The sequence below is a fragment of the Camellia sinensis genome, chromosome 8 (assembly GCF_055761805.1).
Source record: "Camellia sinensis isolate YWXY chromosome 8, ASM5576180v1, whole genome shotgun sequence".
Lineage (NCBI taxonomy): Eukaryota > Viridiplantae > Streptophyta > Magnoliopsida > Ericales > Theaceae > Camellia > Camellia sinensis.
This window is the reverse complement of record NC_138968.1, coordinates 161712933-161734785: the sequence shown is the minus strand read 5'-3', so window position 1 is coordinate 161734785 and position 21853 is coordinate 161712933. Positions and strand designations below refer to the sequence as shown.

General features: G+C 37.1%; 1 protein-coding gene across 1 annotated transcript; it reads right to left on the bottom strand.

Annotated features, from left to right (window-relative positions):
* Positions 1-13479: 13479 nt before the first annotated feature.
* Positions 13480-14916, bottom strand: LOC114256436 (F-box protein At3g07870-like). Its single transcript, XM_028196083.2, has one exon. It carries the CDS (start codon positions 14894-14896, stop codon positions 13784-13786), a length of 1113 nt encoding a protein of 370 aa, XP_028051884.2. The 5' UTR covers positions 14897-14916; the 3' UTR covers positions 13480-13783.
* Between the last annotated feature and the right edge of the window lie 6937 nt (positions 14917-21853).

Sequence of the window (21853 nt, the reverse complement as noted above, 5' to 3'; positions counted from 1 at the left end):
GCGGCCGTGAGCCCTGCCTCCGGACTTTCGAACCCTCTTTTGTGCTTTGCCTCAGTTTGCGAACCAAGCTCGGTTTTCTTTGTTTCTTTTCCTGAGGGAGAGGGAGAGGTCATGTAGACCATCTCTCAGTGGCCGTGGGCTACATTTTGTGGCCGTAGGCCATTTTTCCCATTTCGGAGTCCGGTTTTCGATTTTTCGGGACCGTTGGCCATGTGCCTCGGTTCGGAACCGCTTAACCATCTCCGTTTGCTCTGATTTTCGGCATACATCTTATTTTCTCCCTTTTGAGGGACACTGGGGTCTGAGAAACCCACTTCGTGGCCGAATGCCACTTTCGGTGCTTAACAGCCCATTTTCGGGACCTCGAACTGCGCGTTTTGGCCCCCGAACATTCGTTTTGCAACGGTTTTCGTTCATTTTTGGCAGGTACCTCTGTTTTATCACCGGGGAGGTCACTGAAGGGTGGGAGGCCAGTAATTGTTGCAGCAACCAGTTATACATCCTCCGACACCCTCCCACGCCCGTTTTTCACACTTCCGGGCTAATGTTGAACACCTTAGGGCCACATTCTTGAACTTTCAACCACATATTTGTGATGTACACACTTGGGAGGACCCTAAAAGTTGGTGGCCGGCCAGTAATTTCATTTGACCCTTTTGAACCCCTCATTCCGGGCTAATGTTGAACACCTTGGACCCACTTTCTTGAACTTTGAACCACATACTTGTGATGTACACACTTGGGAGGACCCTAAAAGTTGGTGGCCGGCCAGTAATTCCACCTGACCCTTTTGAACCCCTCCTTCCGGGCTAATGTTGAACACCTTGAACCCACTTTCTTGAACTTTGAACCACATACTTGTGATGTACACACATGGGGGGACACCATCATGTGGTGGCCGGCCACTAAATCAGCTTGACCCTTTTGACCCCTAGCTGGCCGACTAGGGGGTGTGGCCGGCCGGCCACCTGCAACCAAAATAACTGGCCGGCCGAGATCCTCACACTGTTCACTTTACAGCTGTATAGCTTTATCCCCCAGAAAATATCAATATCCGGGGGATATTTTGTGGGGGAAAGTTGGCCTCCTTTTCCCCCACCTTTACACCCCCTTTTTGGTCCTTATAACCAGCAAGCCATATCACATTTAGGGGTTAGAAAATTTGTTCTTCAAGCCTCAAGACACAAAGCTCCCTCCATCTCTCTCATTTTCCTAAAAATCCCTAAGTCCTACACCTTGTTTTCTTCATCACCACCAAGCTCTACCACCACCACTCCATTTCGGCAGCAAGAGGAGGAATTCCAGCAGCTAAAAGGCAACAAATTTGGTCCAAGAAGCAACAAAAGCTTTGGTTTTCAAGGGTGAGTGACATTTCTCCTCTTTTGACCCTTTTTCTTGATCCATTTGTAAGCCCTATATGCTTATTGCTTCAAGCTCCGGCCCTAACTGAAAGTGGCCTTCTTTTGAGCTCATTTTCACTTTTCATTAAGGACTCAACCCTGTTTGAGCCCTCCATGATGCACTTGCTTCATTGATCCTCTTATATGTCATAATCTTGCATGCTATTTTTGGCCCATGAGTAATCTGTTTTTGAGCATGATGTAATCTGTGAATGTGCTTATTTTGGGCCCTTCTTCAACTTTGTTGAAGGACCCCTCACCATTTGATGCCTCCATGTGCCACTTGTAGTTATATCCCTTATTTGGCCCCCATTTTTGCATAAATTGGCAGCCCCCCCTTGCTTCTGTTTTTGGCTTTTTCACAGAACTGAAAGTGGCCTTATTTTGGCCTATAATTCATGTTTCATTAACATTTTTTTTCTGTTTGGTGATTATTTTGTATACTTCATGTTATAGCACCTTTTAAGCCTCAATCTTGTGCCGTTTTTTTAGCATGTTTGTATATTGATTTGAGGCTTGCCATATACTGTAAAAATTCATATTTTTGGTCCCTCTTCAATGTTGTAGAAGGAAATTTTTCAGTTTGGATTTTGCTTATATCACTTGCTTCATTACCCCTCTCTTGGCCCCTATTCTTGCATGCCATTTTTGCCCTAACTATGCTTGCTGTTTGGCCATGTTTATAACTGTGAAAGTGCCTTTTTTGGGACTGCCTAGCTTCTGTCTTTGCATTACATGTCCATATCGTGCATGTTTGGCATAGCTATAGGCCATTTCGGGCGCCTAAATTCGCATTTCGGGACTATGCCATGCATTTGGTGTCATTTCGCCTCATTTCGGGATTGTTTTCCCCATATTTTAGTGCTGAAATTCCATTAGAATGATTGCTTTCCATTTTCATGTCATTGCATTGCGTATGCCATTGCCTCGGTTTGCGTGCCCGTGTGCACGCATTTCGAGGCACTTCATTTTCATCCATCGGCATCCTATGTGAGTGTGGCTGAGGCTCTCTCATGTTGGTATAAGCCCATATCATATTTTCATGTCATTGCATTGCGTATGCCATTGCCTCGGTTTGCGTGCCCGTGTGCACGTATTTCGAGGCACTTCATTTTCATCCATCGGCCTCTTATGTGAGTGTGGCTGAGGCTCTCTCATGTTAGTATAAGTCCATGTTGCATTCTATATGTCATTTCCATGCCATTGCATTGCGTATGCCATTGCCTCGGTTTGCGTGCCCGTGTGCACGCATTTCGAGGCACTTCATTTTCATCCATCGGCATCCTATGTGAGTGTGGCTGAGGCTCACTCATGTTAGTGTAAGCCCATATCATATTTCCATGTCACTTGCATTGCATATACCATCGCCTCGGTTTGCGTGCCCGTGTGCACGCATTTCGAGGCATCTCATTTTTACAGCATAGTGCATACTAGGTTGTATCTTAGATCGCATTCTGTCATTTTCTCGATTTGCGTGCCCGTGTGCATGCATTTCGAGGCATCTCATTTTTACAACATAGTGCATACTAGGTTGTATCTTAGATCGCATTCTGTCTTTTTCTCGGTTTGCGTGCCCATGTGCACGCATTTCGAGGCATCTCATTTTCATAGCATTGTGTATGTTAGGACTGTATCTTAGTCGTATTTCATGCATGTCATGCATATTGCATCGTGTTCGGGATAGGAGTTAGCCTGGGTACGGGAAACGAGGTGCATTTCGTACTCCGAGTGACGGAATGTATCTCAATTCCCCAGTCACCGACACTCCGGATTATCCATGATGGAGTTAGGTTTTATTGGGTTTACACGTGCATTCATTCTATATTGAGTTGTGCAATTCGACTCCTCGGCCATCATGCCTCGGTATGCGTGATTGGTGGCACGAGGATCGAGGCATGTATATATTTGTGAAATACATTGCTATGCCCCTTTCCTGCTCTCTGTTGCAGCAAAATGAAGAATCAGCAACTTTTCGGAGCTCGGCACGCTTTCCAAGAATAACTGCTAAACAGAGGCTAATTGGGGCATCCCGGTGGATTTCCGCGCAAGGCAACCCGGATATGTATCATCCATCAGAAGCAAGGCAGTCCCTGGCTTGCAAGGCAGTCCCTGGCTTGCATGCCAGTTTTATTTACTTTCTTAGTTAATTTGTTAATTAAGTAGGAATTTGTATATTTTTCGGACTGTAATATTTGGATTGTAATATTTTTTTTTTTTCATTTGGGACTGTATATTTATTCGGACCCTCTGCGCGAGGGCACAACTGTAATAAGTGTGCGTGTGTGTGTTGTATGTCTTCCAACCCCACGTCTTTCTTCCCTTTTATTTACCTGCTTATGATGGTTAGATTAGGACATATTTTAATTAGCATACAGTATGACAGCATGTTTGCATTCATTCATCTGCATTGTATGCACCGGGCTCGGCGCATCATACTAACTGCATTGTATTTCAATTTCAAAGTTGAATACGTGTTAGCTGTAGCATTCCATATGCCATGTTTAGAATAGCCGAGCCTGCTATAGTTTGCATTCTTGCATGTGTTGCATTAGGCATTTATGTATAGTTAGGATCATGCATAAAATTCTAATGAGTTTCTGTTTTGGCTTGGTGTACCCGGTAAGCTTTATGCTTTAGCATCCTTACATGTGTGTGAGTGAATGCCATAAATAGCATGCTTACCATGAGGCTATTTGCTTATGTGATATAACTGCCTGAATGCCTGTGGGTGAAGGTTGGGTTATTTGGATTGGAATAAATCATCAAATGTTTCAAGCCTGCCTGCGGGTAGCAAACCATTTTCAAAAACAAACATGAAATGTTTTGTTCCAATTCAGGCGACCCAGTCTATACTTGTATGCTGTGCGCATCACATAGTAACCTAGGTTAATAACCGGAATAAGAACACACAATGTTTTCAAAAATAGATATCATGGTTAGTAGAGGCCGATCTTTGATCGGGCGAGCGGGGGTGCTCACGAAGTGACCTTCCCTAATCATACCCAAGTTCCCGAGCCGAGGCAACTTTGGTGATGACGGACACGTGGCCTTTTGGCACCGAGTCAGGGTTTCCTAAATTTCCCAAAATAAAATATTTAGGTGGCGACTCTGTATCTGGCAAAGCAGTCCATGTTTGGCACTTCTTTCAAAAATCTGTTTTCTCAAAACGATTTGCCAGATTTGGACTCTTTGGTTCAGATTAAGAACCGTGACTACAAGTCGAGTCCGAGCTGTAGCGAGGTCCCCCGCGGGCTTGTTACAGCGTCCGTCTATGGAACTCGATCCATCATCTTTAAATTTAGCAATCTCTTCCTCAATACATCTTTTCAAAGCCATTGTTGGGCTTATACGTTCGCCAGTTGGTACTTTCAAAGAAGAGGACTATATTGGTAACAAGCAGCGAGGAAGAGAGGGTCAGTAGAGATGAAGGGTTTGTGTGCTAGGCAAACGAGTGAATTCAAAGCACAAAATAAAAGGGTTTTTAAACCTTTGTGTCTGAAAATATATCCAATCGTGGAATTTATAAAGAAGTACTAAAGGTATGGATGCGAAAAGTTTTCTTCAATATTGATAGTTATGGAGGGAAACGCATCTCAAATACCGATGTCAGCTTCGAAATAAAATATTTGGCTTCGAAGCCAAATTTTGGCGCCAAAATCAAATAACAGACGGCTTCGAAGACAGGAAGTCGATTGCGAAGCACATTCCATACCTAAGGATGCAAGAATATTCAAGTATTTGTTTACTTCAAAAGGATTAAGGACTTGTTTTTAGGTTTGGTAGTGAGAGTAAAATCCTTCGAAGCAAAACTTGAAATACCTTAAGGCTAGAAATTGTTTGTTCTAAGTTTCAAACTAATAGTTGGTTTGATAATATACAGAAGAAATCACGTTTTTAGAATAAAGCAGTGCAGTCCTTAAAAGAAGTTTCCATATTTTGGAAAATGTAGACTGTTTGTTTGAAACAAAATTAGTTGATTTGAAATTACTTGATTGTATTAACCATATGTTGAGGAATTGAATATGATCAAATCAAGTTTCGAAGGGCAAAGTTTTTTAATTCGAAGCTGATAGTTGAAGAATTATGTTAAGCTTAGGGTCGGTATATGAGACGATGATTGTTTTCTTAAAAGGAAGACTTCACACTTTGGAAGAGTTTGAGCTGGGATAGAGTTAAAGCACATCAACCATACAGTTAAGCCTACAATTGGAGTGATAAATCAGAATCAGACAAATGAAATTTAGAAAGCCCGGTTTTATTAATAAGTGTTGTTTACACTGAGATTCATTTGATTACATTTTCGATTTCGTAGTAATATGGAATGGACAAAGTTACAAGATCATGGAATTTAATCCAACAAAATTCAATAAATGAATACTCTTTTCCTACTTTATCCTCTATCTTGTCCAGGTTTGGTTTATAAGCCCTTAATTGAGAAGAGAGTTGTTGGGCCTTCATTTCAAATTCTATCTGTTTTAGGGCTTTATCTGTGGCGTCCATCTCCTCTTCTTCATGCACTTCGTTCATTGCAACATCCTCTCCATGCTTAGAATCCTGGCTCTTGAAGGCCTTATATTCATCAAGGAGGTTCTTTGCCTCATATTGAACTTGAATTCGAGCAGAGAAGGCTCCATCTAGAACTTCAGTGGTAATGGAAGCCTGGAAGTGCCAGTTGAACAGGATAGGAAGTTGCTCTAAAAAGGTATAAAGCTGTATTTGGGCCACGGGGTTGAGATTATGACCTCGAGACATAATGTCACAAGCCCATAGAAAGTTTTTGTGGGGAATGTCATCTCGAAAGACTTCAAAAGTTAAATCGGAGAAAGCAACAAGTAAGGTTTGAGCCCTAAACTGCTGATAAGGAGTTGGAGGCACTGGGGCCTGGTAGGGGGTGAAGTATTGGCCCTCAGAGAGAGTGAGTCTTAATTCATCAATCCAATTTGGATTGGAAGGCAGAGGAGGAGCAGTTGGAGGTTCCCTGATCGAATTTAGGAATTCAGGTCTGGCCACACATTCTAGCCAATCGGAGGTATAAAGTTTTGTTTTTTTGGCTAAAAGCGCAGGATTGATCCCTAAAGCTTCATCAGGACGTTGGACACTTCGAACCATCCAAGATGGCAAGGTAGAAGTATACCATGATGAAAGCAGATTGTCCTCAAGACTGCGTATACGGTCAATAGGAACATATGGATATACTACGGAACTGCGTTTGGAAGGAGAGATTTCAAGAGGGTCATCGAATTTTGGGAATTGGTGATGAATACGTTCCCTCGTCTGAGGTTGAGTAGGGGTAGGCCAAGTTCCCCAGCCAGAGGTCGTAAAAGAAGAAGAAGAAGCAACAACTTCATCCTACGCGGAAGGCTTTGTTGCAGAAGAAGAACTTCCGATTTCCATGATTGCAAATTTGTGTTCCAAAGAATCGTAAGTTGTACGTTCTTGGTTCGAAGGTCGGTGATTTGCAAAAGCTTCCATAACTTGTATAAATGGGGTGGATAAAGGTGGCTAATCAATGCATGAAGGTTCTTTCGAGGATGAACATCATCATCAAATTACTCTTCGTATGCTTGATCAATGTAAGAAAAGACTTGCTTGGCCATAAGAGATGTACGAGTCTTTTCGAATACTGAGATAGTGGGAGTGTTCAATGGTTAGAAGAAAATTTAATGCAAATGTTTCATTGATGAATGACGGTTGCATTTCTGAAAAATGCAAAGCCCATGCACGTTCTAAGACGCAGGTAAAATACCTTGATCCACTAATATCACCAAGTATTCGGTATATTAGTGCGGGGGGTAATGTTGGCTACATATTTTGTATAAACCAATCCCAGTTCGACACGTGGCAGGATGAGGGCAATACAGGAAGACAATTCAAATCTTCAATCGTAATCACACACGTGGCTGTTAGTATTGGTTATTGTGGATCTGCATAGCACTTGATCAGCAAAGAGATGCAAAATGATGTGACTTCAACGGTTACTCATATTTAAATTCAAAATCAAGAGGGAAGCCTAACTGTAGATAAAGCATAGTGGAGCTAACTGTACGGCAACATGATCAGCGATCATGGAGGGATGATTCGATCGTTAGAAATGCATTTTGACGGTTGTTATTGAGAAGTATAAATAGTAGAGAATGCCCCAGAAAAAGCCCCCAGACTCAGATCCAAAAAATTAGTTTTATCTATTTTGTTTTTCCTTCCAGTTTTTACATTTCTTGTTCTTTACATTTCTATACTTCAAATTCCTGCACTGCACTTCGTTCATAGGAGTAGTTTCAAGTAGTTTATTGCTATAAACCTCTACGAGGTTGATTTGGATCTTTGTAAGTCTTCATTTTACTTAATGAAATGCTACAATTGTTCTTCATTTAATTATTATTTGCTTAATTCTCCTAAACAAAGCCACCAGTAAAAGTCCTCTTCATTGAGGCTGAAAGAACTAAAACACAATCGTCTGATAATTGGTTAACAATTAATATTCTATAAGGACTGATTGATCCTTACTAATACACTCAAAATTATAATAATAACATTCGAAAGCAAAAAAAACTAAGAGCGTCATCAAAATTTTTCTTTACTATTTTTAAATTTAAACACAGATTAGTTGATAGGTATCTTTCACAACCATCAACTGTCAATTCTATTCATGTAAATGGAGTGTATCACGATCCAAGATATGTACATACAATAGAGAACATTAAGAGACAGTGGAGGAATTCTTGAGAGATCTGTCACAAACAGGTATTGATTCTTCTTTCAATTCCTATGTCTAGGTGATGGTCCACTATGAGATCGAAATCCTCTAAGGCTCTTAAACAATGCCAATAATTATATATATATATATATATATATTAAAAACAGCCTTTAAAACTGTTATTAATATTGAAAAAATATATTAAAATATATCAAAGATATTTTGAAATATGTAAAAAATGTACTAAAATAAAATTATTTTATCATTTTATAGTTTTTAAAAACAATTCTTAAACTGTTATTAACTGGACTCAATAATTAATGTGTTGATCAGTATATATCACACATGAAGTTGATTCCATCTGTCTTTGATAGCAAAACATGTTTGTAAAAAGATAACTTTATCAAACGGTTTGGATCGTAGGATCAAAATTAATTTGTTCATTAATTGGTCACTTCAGCATAATTATGATCTTCGCACTAACTTTTTGTTTTTCAAGATCTTACTTTAGGACCCTTTTGATTTAGTGTTCACATAGATTTAAAATCGTACGAATTTCTCCTTTTATTATGCTAAAATCTAGCGAATTGTCACTAATATCTCAATAAACAAAGCTCTAGGTATATTTAGGCAGCTTTGTCGGTATAATTAATAAAATTACCATATAAATAATAAAGTTGTATTTTTGTTTTTCTAATAAAGTTACTCCAATATCTAATAATTTAAGTTTTTAAATGTCAACAATTTAACCGTTATAAAATTGATTTTGAAAGACGAGACAATTATAAAATAGAAAAATAATTAAAAAAACTATCTACCAATGAAAATTTTATATAGAACTTCATATCAGAATTATGTGACATTTTTTTTAATTGTTTTAAAATATTTTTTTTTGGTAAACAAATTTTTTTTTATTTTAAATATAAATCATATCAATGAACTTTTATTTTAAATGATAGGAACTAAGAGTAAAATATCATTCTAGATAAAAATTAAAACAAATTACGCTTTCTTATGTTAATTTGGTCATTATAATTTTAATTGCATCAATGTTATCCTTAATTTTATTTTTACATTACGCCGATTAGTCTAATTGAATTGAAAACAAGGAGAAAAATGGTCAATTTACTTTCCTTATAGCGATTAAGGAGTTAGCGTATACAATTTTAAATGACTCAATTCATTTTAAATAAACTATTTTATTCTTAAAATTAAACATAAATTTTCTTTTATGTATAGCATTATTAAAAAAAAACACAAAGGCACACAAGTGAGTCTTTAAAAGCACCCATAAACCTTCGTGATAAGTACAAGCACTAGCAACACCACTAGCAACACCACCACCAACATTGCACTATCTAAAAGCCACATAGGAAGATTATCCCCCCAAACCATCTATCTCTTCAACACAACTAACTATCTTCAACTACCTAGCCCTCCTCGAAAATTCAGGCAAGATAAGCCTTCATCTACCAGCCCACCACCACCGGAGTGATGTGGCATACGCTGGCAGCAGCGATGAGGCGGAGCCTCCAGAACATGAAGAAGAGTCCCCGGGTAGCCGATGAGAACATGTTTGGGGATGGAAATAGAACTGAATTACCAATCTTTGCAGGCCGATCAGGATGGAATGGGTTTTCTGTCATTTTAAGCGTTGTTGGAGCTCCGTTCTCCCTCTTCTCGTGCCTTTCTCAACCTCGTATCAATGGCGGTGATGGAGTATGGGTGTCAGGTACTCATGAGTTGGCTCGGATGTCAGAGATAAATCATCTCATGGTTAACGATAGCATGCGCTATGCTATCTTGATGTAAGTAGTATGAACTCGCATCAGTAGTCTCTGATCATGTGTTGTTTTTGAGATTCTGAGAGAGAAGAAAGGAGGCTAGTTGATTCATCGAGAATAGCAGCCTCTGATCATGTACTACCATTTTGTATTTGATGGTTATGTGAAACAGTAGAAAATACATATGTCCATAGATTAATATATATATATATTAATAATTAATGTAACACTTATCATCTTTTTATATTACGTTCAGTTACTATTTTGTATGACACATTCATAATTGTTAAATATTAATCATTATGTTTGGTTTGAGTTTTTTGGATTAAATTTTTTAAAAATTGACTTTTTTAGTTTTTGTGTTTTTTTATTTTTAGTAAATATTTTTTAAATTTTAAACATTTTTTTACTTTTTTAGATGCACCTTACTTAGATGTATCTAAAAAGTAAAAAATTTATAAAAAAATATTTTAAAAAATTAATAAATACATAAAAATACAAAAAATATACTGAATTCTTGTATTTTTTTTATATTTTTGGTATTTAATAAATTTTTAAAAGATTTTTTTTACAATTTTTTTACTTTTTAGGTGTATTTATGTTAGATGTGTCTAAAAAGTAAAAAAATTACTGAAAATATTAAAAAAATTCAGTAAAAATAAAAAAACACAAATAATAAGAGAGTAGAATTTTTTGAAAAATATTTTAGAAAATTGAAAACCAAGCAAGGCTAGAATTCATGCAAGACCTACTGCATCAACTACTGTACATGTGGATCGTAAACTAGTAGTAGTATAACAATACAGTGAGTATAAAATGTTGTTAATATATAAAATTTCTGTAATTTAAGAGTAGAGCAGGTTTAGTTGGGTGCACTACAACATATAAGAGTTTTAGAAACTAAATGTTTTGGTCTTTAAAAGTGAAAATTTTGTTGCAAAAGACATTTAAGGACCGATTTTCATTGTCATGAGGATAGTTGTTAAAATATCGTCTCGAAAAGTTAAAAATAAGAATTTTAGCGATAAAATTTTAAAAATGTCACTAATAAATAGACTTTTAAGGACAAAATAATTTGGTCTCAAAATGGTTTATTTTTTGAAACAAAAAATTTGATCCCAAAAGTATAATAATTCATCACTAATATCTAATTTTTGTTGCTAAAAATATAATAACGACACTTTTCACAATAAAATTATTTAGTCCCTAAAAAATAATTATTCCTAAATTTTTGTCTCTAAAACTTTAATTTTTTGTAATGGTGGGTTGGGTGCCTTCTTCAACATTGTTGTCCTCTTTTTTACTTTCTGTAATGGAATCGAATTACAGATATTAATAACATTCAACTATTGGGTTTTTTATTAAATTATGCAACTCAATACTTAATGGTTGAGTCCAAAAGCATGACTTTATGTATACGTAACGACGCGCACATAAAAAATGGTACAAATGGGGGCACAAATGCTATGATGCCTATTTTTTGTACTGAATTAGCTTAGCGTTTAATAACATATTATTATTGCATTGGTGGAGTGAATCTCATATTTATATTGGGGTGTTTGTTTCAACTTTTTAAAGTTAATTTATAACTTTTAACTTTAAAAAAATTATTTTAGACTATTTAGTTAAACTTATTTCAAACAGTTTCTGATTTTAACAGCTTATTTTAACTTTAAAAAGTTGATTTTGAGAAACTGCTCACTCTTTATTTCTGATTATCAGCTTTTGCTGTGGACATGCTAATTTATGATTATACTCTTAGATTTTTTTATTTTTTATTTTTTTTAAATTAGAAAAAGACTTAAATGGACTATGGATTATTATTATTATTATTTTTTATGAAAAATATAGACAAACAAAAAATAAAAATTAATTGAAAAAGTTATTTCACAGCTTATTTAACAAACACTACTCAGTAACTTAAATCTATAATCTAACAGGTACACTAAACAGATTAACAATTTCTGATTAAAGTTATAATGTATAATCTGTTAAGCTATAATTTATAAACTATTCTAACAGTTACACCAAACGGGCCATTATATGATATAAAAAAATATGATGAGTAAATTTAATATAAAATTTGATAGTTAATAAGTAATAGACGAATTTACAGTTTTAACTTGATAAAATGATTGCAGCAAAAGAACCATTCCATTTTTGTCGTATGTAGCATTTGAAGTGACAAATACATATATGAGCATAGAATCTCAACAAAAACAATGGGGTCCTACTAAAGAAAAGATTGCTCCTACTACTAGGTATGAAGTATAATATGAAGAAATATATATATATATATATATATATATATTTACAAAAGAATAATTACAATGATTTAGGCTTGGTTTGGTTCAAACTTTTTAACTAGCTTGGGAGAAGTAGGTTTATTATCGTGTTATCTGGATCTTTTTCTTCTTCTTTTTAAATTAAAAGTTGATTGATTTTTTTTTTTTTTTTTGTTTAGTTGAAAGAAGTATGAATCAAACGAGACTTTATTAACAATGCATTAAGAAAATTCAGTGAGAACACAATTTAACAATGATCTATAATAGAAAATCCCACATACGAAACATGCTAGAAGTCACCAAGTCATTGGTCCATAGTTTGATATTTGGTTTTGAGCCAGTTGGGGTCCCCTGGGGGGCATCTCTTTTCCCCCAAGTGAATTGACTTCTTGTGGGTGTGATCATTGAAGCTCAGGGCATCTACAAAACAATTGATTCTCATCATAATAAATAAAGTAAAATATGACCCTCTTTTTTGTTTTCTTTTTTTGCAAAAGGTTTTTGAAATCAAAATAAATATCTAGCAATTTGATCAGTTAATTTGATAGGACAGAAGAGTGACGGTACCCATCCAAGCGATTGGATCTGTTTCCTAATTGCAATTCCTGTCTTTCACTTTGCTATTGAAGGCTACCTTTCTCAAGCCCCATTGCTATGCCTAGTGTTCAATGTCACACAAAAATCCAAACTAGGCAAGGGGTCATTCTTGCAATTAACTCAAACCCAAAATGCACCCTACTGGGAATCTTGGGTGACATTATATGCTTCCTAATCCTAAAAAGTATAGATTCTCAACAGAAGGAACAGCATTATGGAACCTGGAATTAGTAGTACAAAGGAAAAGAAAAATGCGAAATAAAACTTCAAACATAATGAAGAAAAAAAAGGGTTTATTCTTACGGTTTTTATGTTTACACTACCAAAACTAAACCATCATAGTTGAAAATTGCAAAAGCACCAAAATATGCAGGGCATCCTTTATATGAGTCCACAAATTTAGTAGCTTCATAACCTGTTTTTACCAACAAACTTGGGCGAAAAGGGATTATTGACAGCAACATGAGATTCTCTCAGAAGAGGAAACCACACCAATCTTGAGTTTTAGTACCAGTAAAAATGATAAAGGTCATGTGATCAAACTAAAAGCTATGAATTTAAAAGAATAAATTTGTGCTGCTATGCTACCCAGAATATTAAAAGCAAGTGCCAACTGACTGCAAGAGCTAAAACAGAAAGCATTAACAAAAATTCAAACAACAAACTTAAAACTCCTAACAAAACTACAATTTTTCTAAATCATGCACTAAATCAATTCGTTTTCTGGCCAAAGAATGTCTTTATATCATATAGATGGAACTTTGTAAGAGACAGCTTACCACAGTATAAACCTACAAAGCAAAACTACAACCAAAACCATTGCATAGTAATGTATTCATTGGATCACATTATGCTTTCATTTACAATATAGACACGCTACTTGATTTTCATAAGAGTTTTTTTCGGTGAGATATCTTCTACCTTACAATCCTTGTGATTGGCCACATCTTTCTCGCAATTCCTACTAGTTTTGTTGTTCTGCTACATCTTTAAATCCAACTCCAGCGCCATTAATCTCCCAATTTAATTAGAAAAACATTTTGTATTGCTTCTTAAGCATCCCAAAGGCGAAACAAGACTCTCCACATGACAAACTGCTTCAAACCAAGAAGGAAGCCCAGCCATGCTAAGCCTCCTAAAGTGCATGGTATGCCGATTATAAGAAAGAAGAGTGTGATTATTATACAGCATTATAATTTCGCCATCTTTCTGAGCACACAGAACTTGAATATATCTCAAATTCAACCCAACCCCATTGAAATTTATGATGAAACCCCTTTCCCAAGAATCTGTCACATTGTGATCCATCATAATCCATACAACAATACAATTGTAAGCAGAAAATTCGATTACAGCAAGGAAGCCACTCAACACCACCAGAGAATGAGCACCCTCTTTGAGCCCAATTGCGGGGCTGGGAATTTCTTGGAACACTTCATCTGCGACATCGAAACAAATAATGGTGTGGAAAAAAGACTCAATTGTCCAATGAAGAACACCATTAAGAAATGCTCTTAATCTGGAATCACCCGTAATCCCAAGAGGAGGAATGCCTACATATCTCCAAGGCCCACCACCCAAATTATACACAAAAGCCCCAGAAATCTTTTTCACAATATGATCACCATTCAATAGCTTTTCACGGTTATAGAGAATCACTACTACTTTATATTGACTGGTCTTGGGGCTAAAACCAAATCCCCCAAACACCACATTGACTAAATACTTGGTCTCAAACACAGTGATAAACTCGGGAATCTTGACAAGATCACCAGTACATGGGTTGCAGATAAAAATAGACTTTGAATTCAGGCGATGGACCAAACAGAGCAAGCCATTACATGAACCCATGATGCGAAACTCGTCGAAATTGGGTTGTGAGAAGCGAATATTGTTGCAAGAAATGCGTTGGGAATCAGTCAAGTACAGTTGGGTGCGGAAGTGGGTGGTGATGATTGTTGTGGTGAGGATGAGACTTGGGTTTTCTTGAGAGGACCGATTGAAATGCAATTTGATTAAGTAAGGGTTGTGGGTTAAAGAAAGCCAAGATTTGGAAACACACCTGAATCGAATCAAGGATTTGATGGGGAGTCTGGAGAGTATGTCCTCCATGATTTCGTTAGGAAGATTAGCCATTTCTGTTTTCTGTGCGTATGCGTGTATTCCAGAAGAGAAAGAAGAAGAAGAATAACTGAATGAATATATAAATAAAGGCTGTTTTTTGGGTAGGTAGGTATTCAAGTTAAAAATCTCCCGCCAAGTTACATACAAAAATTAAATGGGGCCATATATAATGTACAATTATGGTATGGCAATAAAATTTTTTGGCTAAAAAAATTACTAGAAATCCGTTAGAACATCTCCATCAAAATTAGTTATTTTTATTTTTTAATTAAAATAGTGAATAAATTATCAAATTTAACTCCATCAAACTAATTATGAAGTTAGTTATTTTAATTTTAGTGATTTTAGCTCAACAAATGTAGTTAGTAGTTTTGACTAGTCAAATTTTAAAATTTTTATTATTTTAAAGTTACTTGTATTGAGTTTACAAAAGATAATTTAAAATAAAAATAATATTTGAATAACAAAAGCAAAGAATAGAGAGTTTGTTGCAAAGTATATTAAAAAAGTGTATAGCCAAAATACAAAAATTAACTTTCGAGCTAAAATATAATAAAATTTTAATAGTTTGATGGGAATGTCTCACATCATGACATTATTTTTTTATTTTATTGTTTTCTTATCCTAAGGACAATTATTAGGAAGAATTTTTTTAAACAAAATCAAGCTGAGAAAGTGTCTGTTAATAAATGGTTTAACGCTTTAAAATATTGGGAAAATTGTAATTCAGTTGAAAGATAAAAAAGAAAAAAAAAATGCAATTCAATGATAAAAGCTTATCAACTTTAATAATTGAAGTGATAAACCTTTTGATTTGTAATTTTTCCTAAAATATTCGACTATTACTCCATAATTAATAATTTTTATGACATTTCTCACATTTTTGTTATGTAGAATTCTCATTTTATGCGAGAAAGGATAAGCCATCATGATACGCCTTTTACACACGATACAAAGTCCAACTAATTAACCGAGAATTATCAAAAAGAAGAGGATTCAAAGAGTCTTGGATGGGCTTGTTGGATCCACTACACGGCTACATGATTTCACTTTCGTGATTTGAATTGTTCATTACATAAAACTTAATATAAATCTCCCATAATAATAATTACACAATTTCATTATATTTATTTTGAAAAAAATGAATGATTTATTTTTTAAATTATATTTGTCCATTTATTTTTAAATCTATCTCAAAAAAGAATTACCGCCAAAGTGCAATCTTTCTTAGTTCCCAAACACATTAAAATCTATAGTATCAAACAACTAATAGAAAGATCGGACTTAGCATTAAACTATTTTGGTAGACCTTATGCTAATTTTTGTTTTAAACAATAAAAAAAAAAAAAAAATTTAATATGTACGTTTCCTTTTAATCCATGAAAAGTGTTCAATTATCAACCAGGAAAACTAAAATGGGATTTGTTCAAAAAGAATGTGAAAATAGTTTGTATTTACCAACATGATACAGAGGTAGTGAAATCCCAATGCAGCCCATCAACCTTCATGCCATGAGTCTCTTACACCATATCTCTGGCTTGAGTGTCCCATCCCAATAGCAATGGCTGACTCTGTTTCTTAAGACTATGATCTATGTCTTCAACTCAAACAAGCTAGTGCCGCCAGCAGCTTCTTCAAACAGAGTAGGGACTCTAGAGGGCTGGTTTGAAGAAGCACCTTTGCTTCATGTTCTATCACTGCCTTTGTGCTCAATGACACACTAAAATACAAACTAGGCAAGGAACCATTCTTGCAATTAACTCAACCCCGAAATGCACCCAATTACAAGTTATGAATAACTAACAAAAGAAAAAAAATTGTTGAAATAATCGAGTACCTCCATTCCAAGGCTTTGTATGGAACTTGGAATTAGTCGATAAGAAAAATAAAAAAATAAAAAAGGAAAAGGAAAATGCAAACGAAAACTTCAAACACAATGCAGATAAAAGGTTATTTTACAGTTTTTATGTTTAAGGCAACAAAACTAAACCATCATTGTTGCAACTTGCAAATGTGCCAAAATGTGCAGGGCATCCTTCATCTGAGTCCACTAATTTAGTAGTTTCATAACCTGCTTGGACCAACAAACTTGGGTGGCAAAGGAATTATTGACAGTGGCTGAGAGATCCTCAACCACACTAGCATTGAGTTTTGGTACCAAGAAAATAAGTAAAATGATGTTCATGGGACCGGACAAAAAGCTTGCCAGTTTAAAAGAATAAAATTGTGTCATTACCCATTTTCTACAAGGAAGTCGACTATGGATGTTAAAATTGTGTCATTACCCAGTTTAAAAAATAAAATTGTGTCATTACTCAGCATATGGATGTTAAATTCAGGAAAAGTAACAATCGAGCACCAAGATAGCTACCAGAAAATTAAAAGCAGGAGATGAGACAAAACTGCAAGCATTAACAAAAACCCAAATAGTAGTCCATTTAAAACTTCTAACAAAACTATAATTTATCAAAATCATGTCCCCAACTTAGTATATGTAGGAGTGGGTTCAAGAAAAGAGTTAGAAAATTCGAAGATCTTCGAAGATCCTTGAAGAACAACTTCGAATTCTCTAGAATATGATGAGAGGCTTAGATTCTTCAATGGTCTCAACTCAAGAACACAAGAGTAAAGGAGATGATGGAGATAAGAGATTGGGTGAAGAAGAAGGCAAAATGGCTAGAGAGAGAATAATGGCAAGGCTCTCCCAGGGATCTCCCACTTTCACTCTCAAGGTTGATAATGGAGAGGGGAAATTAGTTCTTTCCCAAGAGTTCAAAAATCTCCAAAATCCATCCCTTGTAAAGCTATGGGTGGGTGCTATTTATAGGCACCTCATGATGTAGGATGGAGCCCATGTGCAAGGCACATGGGGGATATTCTCTCTAACCACCTTGTCCGAGGAGGTGACCTCTCCGAGGAGGTGACTTCTCCGAGGATGAGAAAACCCCGAAGAGGGGATCACTCCCTCGGCGAACCCTTCTTCTTAGCCACACCTAACCAATGATCCCCAATCATCCCAAAGGGTCAGGGGTAGTCCCAGAGGACGTCCTGCCGCAAAATATTGCCGAGTCTCATGGACCCCCCGGGGTCGTGCCACCTCGACCCGGGTATAGGCTAGTTTAACCGAAGAGTGAATTTATCTCCACTCACCGTCCTCGGGATCGGGTCCTTTGTTCGAACTCCATTACGCCCATGGTTCTGGTGCGTAGATCCCGGAAAGCTCCGAGCCCGCAAGTGTTCTGGGACTCATTAACGGAGCGACTTCTAGATTGCGTCTGAATCCGTTCGAAGCCAAGTACTTCGGATCTCTAGATTCGTGGATCCGAATCCTTTCGAGTCCGAGTGCCTCGGATCTCTAGGCTTGCTTAATACCCTTTCGAGTCCGGGCCTGAGTAAGTCTCTAGGTTCGTGGATTCGAACCCTTTCGAGGCTTAGAGCGATTCAATCCGTTTGATGGCGATAAATCTGGGCCCACCGATTCTTGGACTTGCGATAAATTCGGGCCCACTAATCTTGGGCTATTGGGCCTAAATAATTTAGTGGGCTCAAATTAGCTCTTCTTACATTTGCCCCTTGCGTGTACGAGAAATTATAATTTCTCGGACATGCATACTGTCATTTCTTCGACCCTGCTTCGCATCACGTCTTCGGGAATATTTGATCCTTACAGAGTCTAAGGATAAAACTGAGGATTCACCGTAATTTACAGATAAAATCGACAAATAGTAAAAAAATAAATAAATAAATTTTTTTTTTTTTTAAACTTTTTTTTTTTTTTCAAACTTTTTTTTTTTTTTTTTTTTTTTTTTTTTTTTTTTTTTTTATAGAACATCTCAACTCCAAATAAAAATGAAGCACACGCACCATCATTTTTTATTCTAAAAAACATAAGGCCCATTTTTTTTATTTTTTTATTTTTAAAAGTCAAACTTGACTTTGCTTTTTCTTTAATTTACACAAATTTAATTTGACAGATTCCCTAGAATATTCGAAGGACACTTTCTATATACATGCTTAGGCCATGTCAGCACCATATCACACTTTTTTTTTTTTTTTTTTGCTCAAGGAAAAGGACAAACCTAATCCTTAACTTTCTTCACCCTTTTTTTTATTCTTTGGAAAATCCATGCGGCTGACTCTCTCTCTCCGAGACAAACCCAGATTTCAACATTTTCAGAAAGGCTCTGTTTCTGCAATGGCCGACACCAACTCCTTGCATCCATGACATCTCTTCTATTTATTTATTTTTTCTGTGCTTCATCTTCCTTACCTTACTAACGAATTTTTTTTTTTTTTTAAAGAAAATTAAGAAAATAATAATCTAAACTTCACTCCTCTTTTTGCAGCAGAGTTTCGTTTTGCCTCTACAACAACAACGGGCTATCCTTGCTTGCACACCATTTGCTGCCGCAACTCCGGGTGCGCAACCGCCGTGTCCTGCGCCTTCGACCTTCGCCGTACCTCTGTCCGCTGGTTGCAACAGTTCCGATTACAGCCGATGCATCACTATGCTGCCCCTAAATCTGTGAGTTAAGCACTTGTTGAAAACCCATTTTTGAACCCCTCATTTTGATGGGTTTTGGTCTTGATTCAACAAAGTTCATTCTCTTCATTGCTTTGGATTTGTGAGTGTATGCTTGAAATTTGATTTGGGCTTTTGAGATTTGTGGGCATTGTTGTATACCAATTTTGAACTTGAGATAACGGAAGCTTCTATTGAATCTTGATTTGCATAAGAAATGTAGTCTTGAAATTCATGTTGACAAATCTAACGTAAATAGAATATTTGATGCTTGCATTGAAATATTGATGTCAATGGTGGAGATGTGATAGGAATGATGTCACGCTTGATACCTTGCGCCAAGACCGAACCAACCTACCATCGGCCTCTCTTTGCTGAAACTCTTCCTCCGGCTTCGGCGGTCCAATGCAAACCACACACGTCGCCCGTTCAACGCGTCGTGTGTGGTCTTGCCTAACGCTGTTCAGCTCGTCGTTGGTGTGCCCTCCTGGCTTAGCAACATTTTTCAAAGCTCCGAATACATAGATCTTGGCCTTGCTTTACACTCACTGGTTCCAGCTCCAATCACTGTTGACTTCGACGGTTCCAACGCACACCACACACGTTCGCCCTCTCAACGCAACGTGTGTGGTTGCTGACTTTTCTGTGGTACCAGTGTTGCTTCCGGCTTGAACTTGTCCGACGCCCACCACGCACGTTCGCCCACTCAACGCAATGTGTGTGGTCCTGCCAAGCCTAGCCCAGTCTTGTTGATTACAGTCTGTAAAACCTCTCTGATTTTAACTTGAATTTCCAACATCGGCTTCGGACTTCACCCCTCTAACAGTCCCAAATTTGTGAGTATGAAATTCGGCTCCCTCTTCCTCTTGTTGAATAATAAAGATGATATATTGTTGTTTGTTTAACTTGTGGATGCTTGGGAAATACATAGCTGATGCCAAAATTTTGTGTGACCGTTGTAGTTTTACGTCGGCTTGAGAGGAACCAGCCCGGAGAGACAAAAAAAACTTGATAGTTGCATTTTCATGAACTTGCTCAGAGTAATAAAATTGTTGTAGCTTAAATAGATAATTATTATTTGTTGATGTTGCCCCATTCTGATAATGCCTGAATCATGATCTGAAATTGATATTGTTTGTCTCATTTGTTGGCTTTGCTATTTCAGGCAAATGAATTCTTGATTGAAATCCACGACCTCGGGGCCCTTGGAACCCATACTAATGAAAGCAAGGGCTGTTCCTTGGAAGTCCGAACAAAAGCAAGACTGTCCCTCGGGAGTCCGAAAGTAGCATACGCCCTACTTTGGCAAGAAAGATTCCTCTGGAAGATAACCGAGTCTACCAAGCTTGCACCAACAGAAATAAAGATTGTCTCCCAGAAGTCCGAGCAGAAGCAAGGCTGTCCCTCTGAAGTTCGAGCAGAAACAAGGCTCTCCCTCAGAAGTCCGAGCAAAAACAAGGCTGTCCCTCGGAAGTCCGAGTGGATGTGCACTTCTACTTTGGCAGCTAATGGAAGCAAAGGCTGTCCCTTGGGAGTTCGGGTAAGAGTCCACTCTACTTTGAAAAGAAAGATCCTCGGAGCTCGTATTGATGAAATCAAGGGCTGTTCTTCGGACCCGCACTAATGAGAGCAAGAGTTGTCCCTCGGAAGGCTCTCCCTCAGAAGTCCGAGCAGAAACAAGGCTGTTTCTCGGAAGTCCGAGTGGATGCGCACTCTCTACTTCAGCAAGAAAGACCCTCAAAGCTTGCATTGATGGAAGCCATGGCTGCTCTTCGGAGGTCCGAGTAGAAGTATACTTCTACTGTGTCAAGAAAACTCCCTTCAGGTTGGTAACTGAGTCTACCATTCCTTTTTCTTCTTTGAGGGGCAACAAAAATTAAAAACTGTTTTAGGCAACATAACACAATGAAGATATACAACGTAGAGAAAATAACTTTTAATGGAGATACATAATATGGAGGAAATAAATTTCTTCATAACATAAGAAAGATAGAACTTCATGGACAATGCAGTAAATGCAAACTGTAAATGTCATAGGTAGACTTCTTTTACGGAATGTTGACATTTGCCCCTAGAGTTGCAAGATCATTTGGAAAGCTTTCACCAGCTGCTCGGGTTGTGGTCGTCATATACCATCATAGCCATGTCTTTGGATCTTTCTGTACAGACTGATATCCCCATCCCCGCAGATTTGTTCATGAATCTGTTGTAGTCGGAAGCTTGCTTCTTGTTGGCCAACACACCGGGCTAGGAATCCGGTACCTCCTCGGAAGTAAAGTTCACCTTGAATAATTGTGAATTGGGCAAGCTTGGCCATAGTCAGTTTTCAAACTTTGCTTCTGAGTTGTTCGAGGACTTCTCCTCTCCAGTCCTCCGGAAGGTCTTTGTCTTCGGGTATTATTGAAGGTTCCGTTCTCTTCTTGATAACAATTGTTGCCTCTTCCTCT